Here is a 17504-nt window from a genome sequence, read left to right on the forward strand (position 1 = left end):
AAACCTGTATTTCAAAAAGAAGACTATCATACCCATGCTGATGATTCTTCATAGGTATGTGCCTCACTTATTAAAAAAATTAAAAAGTGATAAGAATAGATACTGTTGTCTCCAGGTATATCCACTCAGAACTTTAACTTTCTCCAGAATAGTTTTGGTTCAGCAAAGGCCATCCTCCATCCCAGATTATCAGCCAGTAATATGCCAGCACTTTATTTTTAGCCATACTCACTTAAAATTCTAATTGCTTATCTTTTGTATCAAGCACAGGAGAAAAATACACACTGCTTGAATCTGACAGGCCACTTTCAACCTTTTTAGTAGGTGTACCCCTGGAGGCTGGACATGGAGCTGGAGGGGAGGTGGTGTGCAGTCAGAAGTGGAGCCCGGGGCGGGGGGGGGGGGGGGGGGGGGGGGGGGGGGGGGGGGTGTCCTGACACACAGCCGGACATGGATCCTGGGGCAGGGGGAGGGGGCAGCGTGTGGCTGAAGTGGTGGGAAGCGGCAGCAACCACCACATATGAGCTTCCCCCACCCCTCTGTGTGACCCGCAGAGGGGCACCACTGCCCTTGCCATCCCCTCCCTTGCCCCCACCTGCACATACCCCTTATGGCCCTCCCAAGTACCCCTGGGGGTATGCGTACCCCCAGTTGACAACTCCTGATTTACAGTACTGTCCACTTGATTAGCAATCACTTATTAAACTGGTCCATATTTCATTTTTCAGAGGAAGGCAAGGACAGTTAAGATACTGACTCTCCATTTTAAATAAATAGTATTTTACCTTGATAGATTATAAAACAGTAGATGTAAAAAGTACCATTTACAGACCATAATTTCTAAGCCTGTCAAGTGCAAGCCCTGAGTAGGTCACCACAGGATACCCAGCTGGGCTACAACTCATGGACTGAGGAAAAAAATGTCAGTAGGCACTCCGGCAGCAACAGGAGCTGAGGACAGGTACAGTCTTAGGGATATGTAATGGGTTTTGAGGGGAAATGTTCAGAGAGTCAAATATGCCCAGCAGGAGCCACCCCACCTTTAAGAAACTTTATCTATCCCCAAGACCTGATAACACCGGATAATCAACACTACACCTGCACCCACCCCTCTAACACTCCAAAACCACCTGCTACTTCTGTCTCTGATTCCTTGCAGCTACAAAGGTGTGTATACCATTTTGGTAGATCATAAAAGGCAGATTTGAAGATCCGGGGAGGAAAAGGTAGAAAAATTACCACTTCTCAGGGCTCACACCTATACCCTCCCATTAACAGGTAATTAATTACTCCTCTATGCCATCAGTTATCCTCAGGCCATCTTATGTTTATGGCAGTTCTATGTTTAGTTCATTTTTTCTCATAAGGTTCCATCAACAGTTTAAAATATTTTATAAAAGTACCAGGCATTCTGGTCAAGCAGGATCCGTAACTGACTGGTAACCTACTTTAGTTTCTTCACAAATTATACAAATGCTGCTTTTCCTAAAGAGCAGCAGCAGCAGCCCTTGTGAGACCATTATACCATACCATTCCATACATTCCTACTATGGCCCAGGAGCTTCTATGTCTTCCTTTCCTGCATCATCGTCCTCCTCTTCCCCGCTCTTTGTCTGAGCCTTCTGCAGAAGTTTGGGCCCCGCCAGGCCAATACCTAGGGCTCCAGTGGGAGCTGTGATCAGGATTGCAAGGAATGCTATTGTCAGCACATCCATGCCATATTTTTCCAGCTGTTCATCCTGCTGTGCCCTTGCAGTATCTAGAGCAAGGGAACCTATTGCAGCCTGTAGAGAAAGAAAAGTACCATTCCATGTCATTCCTGTTATGACCATCTGCATGTGAAGATATACTCTTGGAGTCCTGGATGGTTTTCTCTTTCTTTACTTTTAACATACCCAGCCACTTAGGTTCTACCACTACATATAGGATGGATGGTTATATCACACTTGTCTAAGGACAGCTGCAGACTCTGGTTCACTGAAAGTTGCTTCAACCAAGAGGGATTCTGTAGAAACTGTTGCTGGGCAGCTATATTAGCCCATTTCTGGTGTGATTAAAGAGATGGGCCTACATTTTTAAATCAACTAGTGACTTTTGGATGCTATAGTAACTAGGTGCTCAACTCTACACTCCACTTCTTATTTGCAAAAACCATCAAGAACTTGCCCTCTGAGGTAGTCAATCAGTTGGGACTTTTAAAAACTCAATTAATCCGACAATCCTAGAGGAACAAAATGAGCTCATCTCATCTCTGGGCATTACATATTCCATAGACGAAGGTCTGCTAAAGCAGGGATTGGCAACTTAAGGCTGCAGCATGAACCTAGCCCGTGAAGCCATTATATCCAGCTGCAGACACAGAGGGCTTCTGCATCATTTTTGTGGCAGGGGGCTTCTGTGAGGCCTTTTTCCAGGCAGTGGTCACTGCAGCTGTGGTGCCAACTGGGCTGCAAGTAACTCAAGCTTGAAGCTAACACCTGTTAAAGCAGCCCCTTGCTCCAAAAAGTTGCCAATGCCTCCTCTAAAGAGGCAGCTGTGCCCTGGAAGCTTTACTCAAGAGAAGCTGTCAGCCAAGGTAGTTTGGCTGACAGTCAACTGTTTCCCTGGTACACTGTCAAAAAGTGGATTTTAAGTTGGGTGTAGCTCCTGTGTACGTCATCGCAGCAGATGTAGCTTATTTTACAACAGTTTAGCACAAAATAATTAACCTCATTATTTAAGATGTGCCTTACATGTGAATGGAAAATACAGCCTGAGGCTTTTTTAAATCCAAAATTGTATTTGTCAAATACGGTTTTTACAGTTTTATGCTCTTTAGTCTGGGGTCTCCTCTGGAAAATGGTTCACTTCACCACCTCGGCAGTGTTGAGAGATGGTCACACTTTTCTCATGACATTCAAGCCCTTTGGAAAGGGAAGGAGAAGTGCAGGTTCCCTGGTTTGATAACTTGCTCACTGGCTGTCTAGAAAGCTACAGCCAGATCCAAGTTCAGGCCTAAATACATATTTTGCATAGCTCTCCTGTTATTCCTAGGCAGTCACTACCCACTTTCACTTTTAAAGGGCAGATGAAAGAGGGCTAAGATTGCCAAAGCAGCTCTGAGAGGACGCTCAGGAGTCTGCCCTGAATATCTGCATGTCTCTTTTTTGAGGTAGGAAACCAGCTGAATGAAAGACTGAAAAGAAACCTAATGGTTCAAGGAGAGAATTGTTTCAAGCAAGCCTACAGACCAGCCAGTCACCTAGCTTCATCTGCTCCCTTTCTTGACCTGCTCGAGATGCATCTGTGGATGCATGACAAGGTACAGTTGGCCTTCCTGACTGCATCCTCACGCTGCCGGCCCATATTCATCCTGGCATCGATGATGACTCCAAGATCCTTTTCTGCCTCTGCACTGATGAGAAGGGAGTTCCCCAGCCTGTAGGTATGGTGCTGGTTCTTCCTCCCCAGGTGCAGCACCTTGTACTTGTCAGTGTTGAATCTCATCCTGTTCTCATCCGCCCACCCCTGTAACCTGTCTAGGTCTGATTGCAGCCTATTCCTCCCTTCTAGCGTGCCCACATCCCCCGACATCTTAGTGTCATCAGCAAATCTGAACAGGGTGCTTTTTACCCCCTCGTCCAAGTCACTGATGAAGATGTTGAACAGTGTGGGGCCAAGGACCAAGCCCTGCGGAACCCCACTGCCCACATCCCTCCAGGTTGAAAATGACCCATCCACCACCACTCTCTGGGTGTGGCCCTCCAGCCAGTTGGCAACCCAACTGACTGTGTAGGTGTCGACACCACAGTTCCCCAGTTTCTTGGTGAGAGACAGTGTTGAAGGCCTTCCGGAAGTCCAGAAAGACTATGTCCACTGCTACCCCTGCATCTAATGATTTGGTGACCTGGTTGTAGAAGGCCACCAGGTTGGTCTGACAGGACCTGCCACTAATGAACCCGTGTTGGTTGTCCCTAAGCATAATCTCCCCTGCTGGCCCCTTGTGGACATGTGCCAGGATAATTCTCTCAAAAAGCTTACCCAGGATCGAGGTATAGCCAACTGGCCTATAGTTTCCCAGGTCCTCCTTCCGCCCTTTTTTGAAGCTGGGAACCACATTGGCCATCTTCCAGACCTCTGGCACCATACCAGAGCACCAGGAGTGCTCGTAAAGCCGTGCCAGGGGTCCCTCAACGACCTCAGCTAATTCCCTCAGCACTCTGGGGTGGACATTGTCTGGACTGGCTGATTTAAATACATCCAGTCCCTCCAGAAGTTCCCTGACTAGATCCTCAATGACCCTAGGCCTGGGTGCGCCTCCCCTGGGCCCTACGGGGATGACCCGGTTCCTAGTCAGGAAAATGGAGGCAAAGTCCATTTCTTAAATTTTTTTTCAGTTCTTTATATAAAGATTTCTTTCAATTCAATATTTTACTTTTCTAGTTATTAATTTCTATTTGCAAAATGAGCAGTTCATCAGAGACCCATGTTCAAGAGCAATGACACGAGTAGTCCTTTTTCCAGTAAAGCCCTCCATTCACTTCAAACTGGGTGTACATATATATCACAGAGGAAAAGAAGCCCTATGAGAGCACATGAAATCTGCCAGAGAAAATAAAATAAAGTGGTGGTATTTTAGGAGTGCTCACAATGAGATTAAAAAAATAAGAGAATATTTGTATATGCAAGTAATTTTGATTAAACTGCTGTCCTTAGGAGGCTCTGGTAAGGTTTCCACATGTTGTGGGCAGCAGCAATGTTCATGGCTATTACACCCATTAGTCTGAAACACTAGAACTGTACTGGTTTCAACAACAACAAAAAAGAAAACATACAAACTCAGAATTTACCAATACAAAGAACTACACAGAACAAATAATGGGCCTGACCCTCCTCCCACTTACACCTGTGCAAATCAGGGGAAAGTCTGCTGAAGTCAATGCGTTCAGATTGGTATAAAACTGGTGTGAGGGGAAGAGTCAAATCTGGTGTCTACGCTGATCCGCTCAATACTACATTTCTACCACCTGCGGTTTTTTTACCTGGACAGTGGCTTTGGGGATCCATGCCAATGAAACAAATATTTTCTCCTTGAAGTTAAATCCGGCAAAAGATACCATCAGAAACGTAGCCATGACTCGTACAACTAACGCAACACCCATTGTAGCAATACAGAGCCCTATAGTGGAAACAAAAACAAACTTAGCTAGCACTCTTAAGAAAGGGTATGGTTTTTAAATCTTTAGATTAATGATTTTGCTTTTTGTTTGTTTATTTAAATACAAAGAATATTAGAAATGAAATCATTCCAGGTGGTTCAATGTATTTTACAAAACTATAGATTATCAGTGATTTTTGATTAGGCTGTGGAGGAAATACATCAGAATCAGGGCAGTGGCTATTCAAGAAGTTACTGTGATAGATTAATAATCACTTAAAATAAGCAATTGTGTATTTGTACAAAATATACTTTCAGCACACTAAGTATTCTGTAACTCAAGTAAAACTCCCACTGAAGGAAACAAGCAGTTTGTCTTGGTTAAGAGTACAGGATCAGCTACATAATGTATGACTTTACTTACAATTCTATCTACAATACCAATAGGAAAACTTTTTCCAGCATTTGAAGAAATGGTTATATTTGCAACCTTCTATTCCACAAATCAGGGGCTCAGGAGAATGTGTTACAAACACAGAATTATAACACTGGAGGGACCACAAGGGTCATCTAGTCTATCCTTCTGTACATATACAAGATTTTCTGATCCTAAAATATCCCAGACAGATGCCTTAAGCACAAAATGAAGGATACAAGTTTGTAGATATGAGGCATAACCTAGAAACTAATGGTTACCATGGCTATTTGGAAGAGCATCTTATGGCAGAAAGGACACTGAGCAAAATAACTGGTCTTACCAACAGTTTCAGGTCTGAGAGACATAACAGATATTTCTGCTCCAATTAAACCAAAAAGAAAGGGTTGAAAGATGTCCCAGCCAACTGCAATAATTTTTTCTACCGCTTTCTGTAAGGAAAAGGGAAACAATCTGTAATTTACAAAAATTGGTTCACATAGCCTCAACATTTTATTTATCAAAAAAAAAAAAAAAACCAAAATAAAAAAACCCACCATCAAATCCCAAACTTACAACATGCACTCTTAGAAGGGCGTAATACTGTTAGTAATACATAGTTGCTATTTCAAGCAAGCAGATAACATTGTTGGTGTATGAACACTCCTCAAGCTGTTTGTAAATAGAAGAACCACTGTCTACTGAAACATCTGTCTTACTGAATTTAGGAATACACGCTTTAAACCTAAGAAATGAGGCAGTGTGTCCTGGTTGGCAACAGAAGGGCAATAGGTCCCAGAACTGCTGAATTCAAAGACTGTATTTATCTCTGCCACTGACTTACTGGGTGACCTTCCACAAAGAACTTAAGCTTGGTCCTCTGTTTATCTATCAAAAGGGGATGCCACCACTTATATAAGTGAGGTATCAAATGCATTCACTGGTGGCTTAACTTTTCCCCTGCTAATTAAGCTCAGCAGGAGTTCTGACTTTAATGTGAGCAAAGCTAAGCCACTGCTGGCTGACTTTTGAAAATCTCATTGTAGTAAAGCATGTTGATGATACTCAATGAAAGATACTCTGTTCATAGAAAGACCATTTTCACCCATTGCTTAAAACTTCACATATATAATTTTTTTCCCTAAAACAGTTGCTGCCTCAAAGAATGCAGTTACCACACAGATATGAAGATATAAACAGAGCATTCCAGATGTTTTTATTTGGCTATGTTTTATTATGTTTTATGTCTGCAGATTACAGACTTTTAAACTGTTTTTCAGGCAATGACACCGATGACATGTCAGAAGTAGAAATGTAATGATCATGGTTAGCACTTCAACTACAGAGCGTAAAAACCCATGATAACTACACTGTTCTTTTGGGGATTTGTCTATGAAGTACTGGGTACCATTCCACCCCAGTGAAGCAACAGACTAAAGGATAATGAACATTGTAAAAGACTGGGCTGCCTGTTAGAAAATACAGTGAAAATTAATCCACTTTTTAAAACTTTTTTTAATTTGACATTAGAATCTTGCACAGTTTACAGATTTCCCCATTAATTTTTCCTTTAGTTTTAAAGAAAGAAGTATCTAACAGAAGCTTCTTCCATGTTAGTTACTGCCAACATAACTGCTTTAATAAAGTGCATGATGTTTTTAGCTCTGTGAACAGCCTTTAAGAACTTATTTTTGCAAGGAACAGTAAGGGAAGTTTTCATGGTTTGGTATTGCTTGACCAGAGACATAACAAAGCAGTCAGGTACTCATGTCAGCGGCATGCATGGGGCCAGAAGGGACTTCTGGCTGCCACTGTCCCACCAGAATGATCGTGTGTGTGTGGTGGCAGGTGATATTTTTCCATGTACCTCTCTCTCTTTAAATGAGCTTGCTTGTGATACTAGAAGCAGTCTAGTCAGTTATAAAAAGCTCCATGTATACGAATTTTCCCTGCCTCTGGGTAGGGCAAGTTACCCTGTGTGTGGATCTTGGTGCTGCCACACCTAAGCTGAAGTAGAGGGCCAAATTCCCTGCTTTTTGCCCTAACAGGTGTCTGCCTGTAAGAATTTCTTCCCTTTCCACAGACCGATTCAGAAATGTCATAAATCAAAACCTCCCAAAGTTTTCTATTTCCCAAATCCTAACCCTGGGGTAGACTGTCTCTTATTTATGTTTGTACAATGACCAGCACAAACCATCCCTCTCCTATTATCAATATTTACTGCTACACCAGACCCACAGGAGAATATATGTTGGGGAAAATAATCTCATGTACACATAAATTTCACTCGCTTGCAGGGCTCCTGAATCATTGTGTCCAGTGTAACAAAAAGCCTGCTCTCTCTGGTTTCATTTTTGGCTCTTACTTCACTGATAAACTGTTTCAAGTCCATTTATGCATGTGTTATATTGCAAAACTGATTTTTTTTTAAAAGGAAACCTGGATTTCCAAGACACAGATGTAGCTGGCTTAGACTTCACAGCATAACAACTTTAGAGACAGTATTGCTGTATAAAGTGACATTTAACTAATTAACTGAATAACTAATTAATGGATTAGTAATTTAGTAATTATTTCCCTGTTGACAAACATGGTGAAAATATGCCTGTCCTGCTCAGACCTTTGCTTGTTTTAAAAAGCTGAATTTTTAAGTTGGAGGAATGAGGAAAAGCTCTCTAAAGAAATTTGATGCTAAAGAGAAAACGTGCTATTATGAATCTGCAAAAGAAAACACTAAAACCCAGTCTGTTTATGTTTACCTATGCAGAGACTTGTTACTTAAACACTGTTGGCAAAGATTTTGTATCTAAGTAAGGTTTTCTCTGTCTCTGTGTGGCAGTGAAGGAGACCCAGAGTTGTGGAATACCCACACATAATCTTTTACATTATATACCTCTGACATACAAAATGTTAAAACTTCCTGATAATACCAAAATTAGGACAGATCAGTATTTAAGCCAATGCATCCCTTAAACCTTTAGTTCTACAGCTGAAGGATTCTACAGGTTTCCTCCATTACTTCTGCTATTTTGAGGTTTCAAGTAGCACATCTAATATCACAATCTGTCTGTCCCATGCATTTAAAGCAGTTTCTGCTGGCCATGAGACATGTGTAACTATTTAAGCATTCACCTTTTCATTGGACCATCCCAGACCTGCAACGAAGGCCATGACCAAGGTACAGAGGCCACCTGATCCAGGGAAACCAAAGTGTATACTGCCAAAAACAGCAAACATGGATAGACCCAATATGAAGTATCCTCTCTTCCATGAAAGAGATGTCTAGAGGGAAAGAAAACAGGACATTTTCATGTAAAGGTGGAGAAACAGAAAGAACCGCCCCCCCACCCCGCCAAAAAAAAAATAAAATTCCCCACTCCAACTTATATTACACATCAATAAGAAATGCATCAAGATAGAAAAATCAGTTTCCAGGGAAGAAGGCTATTATTTTTTTGTTTCAGTAGAATTAAAATTCCACATGTTCAGTGTTTCCTATCTTCTATCCCTTAGAAATCTCTATGCAAAGGGTTTTTTGCTTCATGGAATGCAAAACATGAAGTTCTATACAAACAACCTTGTTGACCTCTGAGCGCTAAAACAATTTACGGAGGGAGGCTGTAAAATCTCTGTCACTGGAAGCTTTTAAGAACATGATATACATTTGTTAGGGACTGTCTTGGTGCATTTGGTCCTGTCTCTGAGCACAGAGATGGATTAGATAACTTCTGGGGGTCTCTTTCATGCCTCAAGTTCTAGGACGGGCTTATTTAATCAAATAGTTTCTTCTGTAATACATTCTTCATGCTAGCTCTACTGGAAGTTAATGGGAGCTTTAAAATTAACTGATTGTGCTAGGATTTCACTGAGAATGTTTTAGTATGTTTCATACAATCTTATATCTGGGTTTCTGCCTACTTAACCACATCTTGGAGCCAGTTACAGCGGTCACATGTCATTCAACATCAGGTAATCTTGGAAGGGGTTGTTGAAGGAAAGAACTATGTACTATTAATGAATGGTTAAAGCAGTATTATGGCCAGGAACAATTAGTTAAACTCCAAAACTCAAGGTAAAGAGCACTGTCATTCTGCTTTTAATTCATCCCATTGCGCCCACTGTAGGCATCTGATAATAATGTGCATGCAAAAAAAAAAACAAAAAAAAAAACACAAAAACACCAATCTAATTGATGCTTCCTTTACTGACAAAACGGGTCAATTTCTATTCCTATTAAGTGTGAAAATGCAGGCAGTTCTCAGACTTATGACACAACTGGTTCCTGAAAACTGTCTTAAGTTGAAACATTGTAAAATTGGAACTGATTTTCCCATAGGAACAATGTTATAAATGGGGGATTGGTTCCTGAACCAAGGCCCGATACCCTATTTTCACCAAAAATAATCCAGAATTTTGTACTCAATCAATTATAGATGAGTAATATAGCAACATTAATGTATTTATATTGTAAATAGCAATACTATTGATTTGGAAGGACTTCTTTGAGGTGACTTTACTGGACTTTTTGAAGGGCTCTTGGCTGGAGTCTTCTCAGGAGTCTTGGCTGCAGGTTTTTCTGGAGTCTTGTCTGCTTTCTTAAAGAAAGTATCCAAGGAAATTTGGACAGATGTTCTCCAGGGAGATGGGCAATGCAGCAAACTTGTTTGCTGGTGTGACACTGCATCGGATCAAACCTCATAAAGTAGAAACTGAGGTCGAAAGTTGAAATTTACAAATGTCGTAAATGCTGTTCACTGTAAGTTGAGGACTGCCTGTAACCACTGTTAATGATAGGACTGGTGACTGAAGATGTAAAATCCTAGCACATTAGAGGTTTAGGAAACTGCACAATTTTACCATCACAGCAAACACATTACTCATTATAATGAAGAATAAACCCTTCATGAGATTCAAACTCTACAAACTGCTGACACAGATCATTCTAAATAAAGTCATATCTGTTCTCACTTTGAGTTAGGAAGTGGATCATTTAGTTCTTCAGCTAATAATTCTCCACTCATAGCAAGGGAATTACATGCACCTCAGGTGACCCCCACTCACCTGATCACTGCTTGGAAAATATCGAATAATAATTCCTAAAAGCCCACCAGCTGCTACTCCAACTGCAACCTCTAGCACCCCTCGGAGGACACTGTAAAGCGTGGAACCTGGTCACAAATCATGAGAAGAGGGTTTAGAGAAGAAAGCATTCACATTCAGCCTCTTTCATGCCACACCCTAGCCACTACCTCCAACACAGAATATAGGAAAGCAGCCCGACTCACATTTGGGAGAAAAATATATAGGGCTTGATGTAATCTCACATTCAAAGTAATCCTGCATTTTGAACTACATGTGGAGAGGTTCCTTCCCTCTCCCCTGAGGGAATACAAGGATGCAGAGACCATGTAGGAGGATGGAAGTAGCGAGTATGTTGCATGCTCTCTCCTCATAACTGAAGACATCCATCCACTTAAATAATGAGCAGTTGAGATTTTGGTGTTTTCTCTAGGGTATAGCAATTCCAAGGCAGGAACAAGGCTGTGGAACAGGAGCTTTTCAGCATACTAGGCTCTGTTTAGGACCCTGGGTCAGTGTAGAAATTCACACTGCCATTGGCAGAACTGATTTCTCCATTTGTATTTCTAAATAAAAATTAGAGTACTGACTGGAGACAACTACGGCAGTGCAGCTCGTCTAGGAACACTACCAACAGAAGACTAGGGAAGAGCTCAGAATCAAGGTGTTCTCTCATAGATGCCCCATAATCTGCAGTATCAGTATTTGATGTCCCCATAAATCCTTAGGGTCTATACTGTTGCAAGGCAACATTCTGCCCCTCATATGTGGCTGCTATGGGTGAGAAAATATCTGGAAAGAAGATGGAGACTTTATTCCTCATGTGGTTTTGGGGTGGGGTTTTTTTTTGTTGGGGGGGACTTGGAGAGGGAGGGGGGAATGGAATGATATAGTTCACATGTGAAAAGTGACAAGCATTTTCTGAAACAGATTAGTTCAGTTTATGAAAAATTACTTAAAACAATTTAATTTCCAATATTTTCTTGAGAGATGAAGGAAATGTATGCTATATTTATAGGCGATGACTGGTGAAAGCCATCCTTAACCTATCATCAGTGCTCAGAAGTGAGAAAAGCTGTTCATAAAATTCTGACTGATAAAAATGACTACTATGAGCTTCAACCTCACCATCCCTCCATCCAACTTTCTCTTGAATACTCCAGCACCAACATCTCCTTTTTAGACACAATGATCAGTATCCAGAATGATAAAATACAGACCACGTTATACAAGAAACCCACAGACCAACATACATATCTGCACAGAACCAGCAATCACCCTAAACACACCAAAACAGCTATGATATACAGGCATGCCCTCAAATACCACCGAATTTGCACTGAGGAGAACCCCCAGGATTGCTACCTCACCAATCTTAAAAAGGCTTTTACCCAACAAGGACACTCCTCCAGAGGTAGATTACACATTTGAAAGAGCCACCCGGATACCATGTGAAGAACTGCTGCAGTACAGAAGAAACCTCCCCACGAATTGCACACTGCTGGTTATGACATATCACCCCTCCCTCAAACCCATACGGAAAATCCTCAAACAACTGCAATCCATACTAGAAAGAGACCCTATTCTTAAAAAGATCTTCCCAGAGCCACCCATCCTAACCTTCAAACAAGCACTGAACTTCGCTAACCTCATCACCAGAAGCAAACTTCCTCAAGCCCAGAACACACCAAATCGATCCAGACCATGCTATGACAAGAAATGCAAAACCTGCCAACACATCACCACCCCCACAATTACTACACCCCACGACAGAACCATCAGCATTCCCGGATCTTGCAGCTGCACCTCCAGAAATGTAATACATCTCATCCAGTGCAACAAATGCCCTGATGGAAAATACATAGGAGAGACCAAATAACAACCGCACACCAGAATGAATGCACACTGTAACTCTATCAAAGACAAGAATACCCAGTTACCTGTGGGGGCACATCTCACAAGAAAACCACTCTCTCAGTCCTGATCATCAAACGAAACTTACAAAACACTTCCCAGAGATGAGCCTACAAATTCCACTTCATCAAACTCCTGGATACTAAAAATCAAGGACTAAATATAGACATTGCATTTATGACACATTATAACCTGCCTGACAGCTGACTCCCCAGGTACTTCTCCACTATTCATCCCCTTTCTCCAGCCCCAACCCAGCCTGTCTCACCCACTGACTCCTCAATTTACTTCTTCACTGACTGCCTGTCCTGTATGCATACCAGCCCAACCTCTGGCTTCTTTACTTTTCATTCCATCCAGGAAGAGCACACATCAACTGCTGAAACTTCCTCAGCCTGACAAAGGGTTTTTGAACCCAAAAGATTGTTTAAAATTTTTTTTTCCAACTACTGAAGTTGGTCTAATAAAAGATATCAGATTCACTCAAAGAATTTTGTCTGCCTATGAGCTTCGATTAGGATTCCTCTAAAAAAGTTCCCCTTGGAGAGTGAAAGGAGCTTTCAGAGAACAGAACTTCTAACATCTGGTTAGTTTTCTCCTGTTTTAATCAATTGTAATATTTTTCCCATAAAAATTTAGCTTAAGGAAAGCTAGATTATAGATGTTTGTCCAGCAGACTCTACTTCACATGAACAGTGAGAACACAGGGAGGGAGGGAGCTGGCCATGGCTGGGACTGCTGTCCAGCCAGGAGGATGTGTGGGGCTTGGGGTTCCGGGCTGCAATGCACAGCTGCAGGGTGCCAGTAGGGAGTGGGACAGGGCCCCAGGTGGTTTGTCAGGGGGTGGGGGGCTGGCTCCCTACCACGGCACACACTCCTGAGGGGGGCAGGGGGGACTTGTGCCCCCCAGATCTGTGCACAGGGCAGGCGTGGGCTGCAGATGCAGGCTCCTGCCCTGCTGCCCTAGCGGTGCACCTGCTGTGCATGCGGCTGCTTTGAGAGGTGCAAACCTGCACCGCTGCCCTCAAAGCAGTCCTGTATGCAGGAGGCACATCGCCAAGGCAGCAGAGCTCTCAGAATTGAGTAGCTTCTCCACGTGGCCCTGCTGTGCCCTGCCATGCTGGGTTGTACCTGCTGGGGTGTGGAGGCCCTGGGGGAGGGCAGCAGGGTGGGAGTCAATGCCTGCAGTCTGTGCCTGCCCTTCTCACAGATCTGGAGGGTACAGGTTCCCCCTGCCCCCTTTGGGAGCATGTGCTGTGGTGGGGAGCCAGCCGCACCCCTCCCCTCACCTGCTGCAGCGGGGAGCATGGCAGGGGCTGTGGACCCAGGTCCGTAGCCCTGGCAGCTGGGAGCCCCCTCTGGCCAGGTTAAATAAACAGGGGCTGTGAGTGGGGGGTGAGGGACACCAGCAAGGCTGTGGGGGCAGTGTCGGGGGGTGGGGAAATGAGAGGCACAAGCAGGCTTGGGGGGGGGGGTCTGTGGGGAGCCTTTCGTTTTAATAATGGATTTAAGGGCATTTAAAAGAGATCACAAATCCTCTAATAATCAGAGAATTTGCAATTTTATATCAGGGAAAACCAGAATCCCTGGTCATCACAAATCCACAAGAAATACTGATGCACAAAGAATCTAAGCACCTTGATGAAGGATACCAAGGGTAAGTGACAGTGTTGAGAGAAAAACTCAGATCTCCCAATTACCAGCATCATGTAAACATGTTTTCCTGTATATAAAAGTACCTGTTTAGCACCATAATCTTGGTGAATCAAGAGACCATTTGGGACTTTTAGATCAAGGAAGCATGTCAGAGAGATGTAGTGTAACGGGGTCCAACCACAGCAGCTGGGTGAGTGTGAAGCTGGGGGAGTTAATCTATTATGGCTGTATAGCACAAAAATCTCAAAACTGAGAATGCCTTGTGCAGGCCCCTCTGCATATGTGCAACTTCTCTCCATTGTTGGAGTTACCAGCATCTATCAAAACTCCTTTTGATTCATAAAATTAATTTATAACAATTCCATCACACTAGACAATAGATTTCTTAAAACATTTCTAAATAGGCCTTGGCTTTTGCCATCTCTGAATTTGCTGGCATACCTGCAGAGAAAGCCATGCCTAAACAGGTATTGAAACCTGTGATCGCCAAGATGTCATCAATGCTTCCAGAAGCCATTAGCAAGGTAGGGATTCCCTTTTCAACACCATATCCTCCTGCCTGCAAAATCAGCATAGAGGGGACCACAACAGCTGGAGAGACAGCACCTAGAACAAAACTAAAAAATGCACAATCCTTAAGAATGAAATATGAAACTGGGAAAGCTATCAGTCCCTTTTCCTCCATTACAAATATATAAAAGTTCCATTTTTAGGTGCTGTCCTTTCTCTGAACTGCTCACAACCAAGATGTGTAAACTGGCAGTCCATGTTTGCTACCCCACCAATTCAGTGGTGTCAAAATACAGAGCTTGATGGCATAAGATGGAAAAGCAGTGCTCCCTCAACAATACTGCTCCAAAAACAGAGGGCTTACTGGATGTTTACACTTGCTTTTAATAGCTAGTGCTCTTTAAGTAACGTTCTGAATGCTAATACTTACTGGTCCGAGTAGTATGTCTACAATAATATTTCTTCTTGACCCCAAAGACCTTCTGTGTTTCAGACAAAGCCATGAGAATCCTGACCTGATTTACTTACTTTCTTTAAGCCACCCTCTAGTAACCTCCTTCCTAAGACCAGAATCTCTGCCAGAGAATTGTGGTACAGCTAGATTTCCTTCATAATGTGAACATCTTCCTCAAACCAGCTCTAAGAACATGGCACGAAGCACTTTCTTACAGGGCCTGGAACAGCATTTTACCATGAGGTAACCAGTAGTGAACCTTCATCTTCTGCCTGGCAGTACATTAGTCATATGTTTAGACCCTGGGGATACCTGTGTCATGCATTAATTCAAGAAAAGATCCCTAGCAGATAGACAGGCACCATCATAGTAAAAAGTCATTCAGTTTTGTTATATAGGAGAAAGGAAAGTAAGTTACCCTAATATAAATCCCCATTGCCATGGCAAACCCAAGAGGAAATGGGAGAGAATAGCAGCAGCACAAGTCTCTGAGATGCAGGGCCCAAAAGAAAGCCTTAGACAGACTGCCTTTAATTTCATAAGTGCCTGAAACATAAACATATATTTTCACATTAGCAACAGTAACAACACTTCGATTTCATAAAAGGCAAAAGCATTTTAAGATCCACTCAGGTTTATAAAAAAATGTACCGTTGCCCTTGTATAGTACAGTGAAGTTCATTGTAAAACTTCATTTCCATGCATCGGGGTGCCAAACATACAGCCCACAGAGCTGTCGTCTGGCCTCCAGGGCTTCTAGAGGGGCTGGGAATTTGGGGACAAGGTCCTGTTAGGGACATAGGTTGGTGGCACAGAGCAACAACTGTGTTAAACCCTGTGGCTCCTTCATTTTCCAAAGTTAGGGGGTACTTGCTACTTAAAAGGTTGAGAAACACTGGTCTATACCATGGGAGAGTATTGCTGCAATTACACTAATGCCTGGGTACCAATAACTAGAACTACGTTACATCTATACTACAGACCACTAAAATTACCACAGGGAGAAAAAAAATGGACTCAAAGATTTGGTCTGAAAATATATACACTACAAAGGGAAAACAGCATCTAATTACTGAAGTCATCATCCAACTGTGGGCAATGTCAAGCCACCTAACACTAAAAGGCCCTTTCAATACAGAGCTCAATGATGCTATTAAGAAAATGTTAGAGAAGACTAGAACTGGTGTAACCTAATGCTTTCTGGCATTTTCTTTAGTTGTAAAAGCAAAAAACAATTTCTGGTCATATTATAAACTCCCTACGAAGCCTTTACCTTGCCTAAAAAAAGTGGTCAGGGTCATCCTACCTGGTCAACATTTAATGGCTTGATTGCAGTTCTGAGTTCTGGAAAAAGACAGGAGCTCTCATTTGCTAGCTCCTTCCTTTTTCATGTTGGGAATCTATCCAGCCTCACTGACTGGAAGAGGAATTATTTTTTGCTCACAAAGACAAGACAAAGGCTTTACAGGAAAAGCTAACTAAATCAATTAAAATTTATACTGCTTGCAAATCAAGATAAGAGTGCATATCACTGTGAGGACCTACTCCCAAAAAACAAAAACTTCTTTAGGGGAAAAGAGGAGGGAGAAGATCACAAAACAGTCTGGCTCAGCCTATTTTTGAATTCAGCACAGAGTATTGATTTTATTAACCTTTCCTGATGGAATACTTTATCTTATTTTCAATTTTGAAGCAGATGCAATAGCAAAAACCTTTCATACAAAAGTTTTTGAGACTGAACAGTTTGATGACACCTTCAAAAATAGTTTGTCAAATATTTTGTATTCATACATTAGTATATCAGAAACACTCTGTACTGTACCTTTGCATCAAGGCCAAGCCCTGCTCGGATCAAGATAATGGAAAGGGCAATATTTCTCAGTACTGCTGACCAGTTTGTCTTTATCTGGACTATGTCACTGATGACAGGGGTGTTGCGGATGAGAAAACCAGCAAGTAACATTCCTTAAAAAAAAAAAGGGCATATCTTTTGAACAAGACATAATCATTCCTATATTACAGAAGTGTCTAGAATCCCAAGATAAGTCCCTGCTGTACTAAGAACTATGGAAACACATAATAAAAAGCAAGGAAACAGTCCTTCTCCTGTTGTTATCCCCATTTTACAGATGGGGGACTCAGGGCCCTGAAATACATTACATTTATTACATTTAAAATGCTATTAACACGTTAACCGTTAAACAGAAACAGTAATCTGGCCATAAGTTAATGCCAACTTATGGTATAATAATAGTAAATGAACCAGCGATATTCCACGTACAATGTACAACAACTTTGTTGCTCGTTTGTAAATGCCTTAAAATGAACATGTGGCATAT

The 17504-nt window shown here is 42.2% G+C and overlaps 1 protein-coding gene across 5 annotated transcripts in view; it reads right to left on the reverse strand.

Moving 5' to 3' along the window:
• Positions 1 to 417: 417 nt before the first annotated feature.
• Positions 418 to 17504, reverse strand: part of LOC149870955 (sodium/hydrogen exchanger 9B2-like) — a 33059-nt gene continuing 15972 nt past the window's right edge. For all 5 annotated transcript variants that reach the window (XM_090031904.1, XM_090031903.1, XM_090031900.1 and 2 more), the window contains 8 exons: positions 16988 to 17130; positions 15584 to 15711; positions 14643 to 14818; positions 10614 to 10720; positions 8685 to 8834; positions 5896 to 6004; positions 5022 to 5158; positions 418 to 1784 (listed from right to left, as the gene is read on the reverse strand). In XM_090031904.1, the coding sequence (XP_089888030.1) occupies positions 1548 to 1784; positions 5022 to 5158; positions 5896 to 6004; positions 8685 to 8834; positions 10614 to 10720; positions 14643 to 14818; positions 15584 to 15711; positions 16988 to 17130 (1187 nt within the window). In that variant the 3' untranslated portion in view covers positions 418 to 1547. The remainder of the gene's footprint in view (positions 1785 to 5021; positions 5159 to 5895; positions 6005 to 8684; positions 8835 to 10613; positions 10721 to 14642; positions 14819 to 15583; positions 15712 to 16987; positions 17131 to 17504) is intronic.

This window comes from Crocodylus siamensis, chromosome 2, assembly GCF_052110815.1.
Source record: "Crocodylus siamensis isolate JL-2025a chromosome 2, ASM5211081v1, whole genome shotgun sequence".
NCBI classification, from domain to species: domain Eukaryota; kingdom Metazoa; phylum Chordata; order Crocodylia; family Crocodylidae; genus Crocodylus; species Crocodylus siamensis.